This window comes from Arachis ipaensis, chromosome B08, assembly GCF_000816755.2.
Source record: "Arachis ipaensis cultivar K30076 chromosome B08, Araip1.1, whole genome shotgun sequence".
Classification (NCBI taxonomy): domain Eukaryota; kingdom Viridiplantae; phylum Streptophyta; class Magnoliopsida; order Fabales; family Fabaceae; genus Arachis; species Arachis ipaensis.
Window position 1 is genome coordinate 1,991,785 of NC_029792.2, and position 3,151 is coordinate 1,994,935.

Here is a 3,151-nt window from a genome sequence, read left to right on the forward strand (position 1 = left end):
AGTTTTCTTTCTAACTCTTTTCGTCGCTCCATCTCCTCTTTTAGGTTCTTTTCGGTTTCCTTTTGTCGTTCCCGTTCCTGTTCTAGCTGCTCGAGGCGACTGTGGACTAGTCCCATGAGCTCAATTGCGTGGGATGGTCCTTCTTTTTCTGATTCACGCCCCTCCGAGGAATTTACCTTCGGGTTTTTGATTCCGGAGGTGCCTTCCCTGTGTTGATCATTGGCTTCCTGGTGAAGGGTCTGGTCTGCCTCATTGTTTCCAGTGTTCAGATTCTCTTGTTCAGAATCTGTCTCCACATGACCCTCTTCAATGGATCTATCCGCCATCACTGGTTGATCTCTCGGGTCCCCGGCAACGGCGCCAATGTTACGGTGGGTAACCGGAGATTAATGGGCCGGATGGCGTTGGTTGGCCCAAACGTGTGAAGGAGATGGCTGACGAGTGGACCTGGTACTCGGTGTTCCTCCGTCCGACTTGTACGTGAGAAAGAATGGGGGGTGGTACCTGCAAAGACACTCCAATGCCTAAGTTAGCAAGAGTGTGAGCAGGTTAGAGAGTGTATTGGAACTTGATGATACCTGAATGGTGTCAGTGTATTTATAGTGGTGAACCAATAACCACCGCTGAAGTAGTGCCACCTTTTTAGGTGGATAACCGTTCCCATATCTTAGGGAGGTTAAGATATGGCTCTATGAAGTGGTTAGAGAGTTTCTAGGGGCAGTTACTCACTCGAATGAGTGCTGGCCCTCGTACCCGACTTCTTCGTAGCAGGTCGTGTTCAGTACCGACTTCTTCTTAAATTAACCTACGTATATTTCAGGCTTTATTTGGACTTTTTTTTTTTTTTCTGGCTTTGAGAGTTATAAGAAATATAACTGTTTTTGTGTGGAGAAATGGTATAGCTTCTTGTATAATTCGTCCACTCTTCCATGATTATTTGTAATTTTCTGATTACTATGAGTTATACTTTGTACTTCAATGTTTAAGTTAATATTTAAAATAGTAGTTGGTATAAAATTTAAAATTGGATTTAAATAAAGCATACCTTCCTTCTTTTTTATAAGCTGAACATGCTTTATAACCATTTATCAAAATAATAGCACACAAACAAACACTAAATGACATAATTTATTTATCTTCACTTAGGAGTTTCGAATTCGAATCTCACTTTTAATTTAAAAAAAAAAAAACATAGGTGGGTGACAAGCTAGGTAGCTAAAACTAAAAGGCTAATAAAGGTTACCTATTTTTTGTTATAAAAAGGGTCACAAATTCTCAATACAATCAATAACCACGCAACTGATGAAGAAATATATGGCACCCAATAATAACAAGCCCATTTTCGTACTTGTCTCTCTCTTCTTCTTCTTCTATGCTCTTATTATCACTTCCTCTTCTTCTGCATCACCAGTTTCTCCCATTCTTGATGTTTCTTCCCTCAACCGAACCTCTTTTCCAAAACCCTTCATCTTTGGAACTGCTTCCTCATCCTACCAGGTATGCATAATGGTGGAAACTCACGTAAAGCCGACTTCACGTGAAGTTGATATCTGAGAGCCATTAAAAGATTTGTATATATGCATATAAAATAATATTAACAACACAAAATTTAAAGTTATTTTATATAACATAATATTTATAATCATATTTATTATATTTAAAATTATTCAATTATTTTAACGATAATTAATGAATGTTAATTAAGACAATTTTAGATGGTCTCTGAAATATTATTGATATAGGGATGTGGTAACTAACTTTTACTTAGTTAATTAACTTGATTAATTGCATCTCTAAACTACTTCCTAACAAAAGCTGAGAGCTAGCTGAGCTGATTATTCACACATTAATTGTTATAACTTGATTAATTGTTTTCATATAAAAATATCAGCGGAAATGTCATTTTAAATTGTTTGAAATAATATGTATGTATATTAAATATTTTTTATTTGAAATTTATTTTAACTATTTTTTATGTTTGTACTTTGTAGTATTATGATACTATTTGCTTCTTCAAAAATTTAAGTTTATAATTATATTTTGGTTTAATTATTTTCTTGGTTTCTGTAATTTTATTAAATTTTTAATTAAATTTTTATATTTTTTAATTAGATCTCTACACTATTTTTAATTTTGTAACTAGGTTATTTCTATTAGAATTAACTAAATATTTTTCTGCAAATTGAAAGTATTCACAATTAAAAACCTAACTAGATCTTTAACTACATATTTTTTAAGAGAAATATTATGTATTTTAACGTTTTTGACATGAAAAATATCTAATTGCAAAATTAAAATCAATGTAAAGATCCAATTAAAAAAAATATAAAAACTTAATTAAAAATTTAATAAATTTATAAGTACTAACAGAATAATTAAACCTTATATTTTTAATATATTTTATAAAAAATATAAATAATTTTCTCTCTAGTTGTTTGTTTAAACAAAGGTATGGTAGCTAATTATGCATATAAGAAATACAGTATGAAGGTGCAGCAAGGGAAGGTGGAAGAGGAGCAAGCATATGGGATACCTTCACCCACAAATATCCAGGTGACTACTTCTTAATTTGCTAACTCATTTTTCTTTTTAATCAAATTTTAGATGCACCAACTTTGAAATGGCCAACACTTTCAATATGCCGTTTCATCTTTTTTAATTGGGAAATCCTTTCTTTTTAAAAAGAAAAAAAAAACGCTACCGGTCTATGCACCCCCTTTATTTATTTATTTTTACTCCTCCTTTAATTAATTTAGAAAAATAATATATATTTTTTTGTATGCTGATATATATAAGACATAATTATTATTGTTTTGAAATAATTGTCATTTTGATCTTTTTAATATATTAAAAAACAATGTATTTAGATACAAAATAAGTGTTAATATATGAACTTTTTAATATATAAAAAAGTCAAAGCAATAAAGAGTAAAAAATACTGGTAATTATAGAATCAATAAAGTTAGATGTCTAAATTTTTTAAAATTAAGTTTTCAACTAAGTCATAACATGTTTCTTTTTCGAACATATGTACATATGCGTTGTTATTTTTTGTTGTTGTTATTGTTGCTGTTGCTGTCGTCGCGCTTTTTCTTCAAACATATGTAGGTAGTTCGTACGTATGCGTTGCTATTATACAAAAGAAATTACT

At 31.2% G+C, this 3,151-nt stretch overlaps 1 protein-coding gene across 1 annotated transcript in view; it reads left to right on the plus strand.

The window, feature by feature from the left end:
* The window catches only part of LOC107613200 (beta-glucosidase 12), an 11,719-nt gene continuing 9,837 nt past the window's right edge, over positions 1,270–3,151 (plus strand). The window contains exons 1-2 of the mRNA XM_016315089.2: positions 1,270–1,497; positions 2,484–2,553. Of these exons, the coding sequence (XP_016170575.2) occupies positions 1,303–1,497; positions 2,484–2,553 (265 nt within the window). The 5' untranslated portion in view covers positions 1,270–1,302. The remainder of the gene's footprint in view (positions 1,498–2,483; positions 2,554–3,151) is intronic.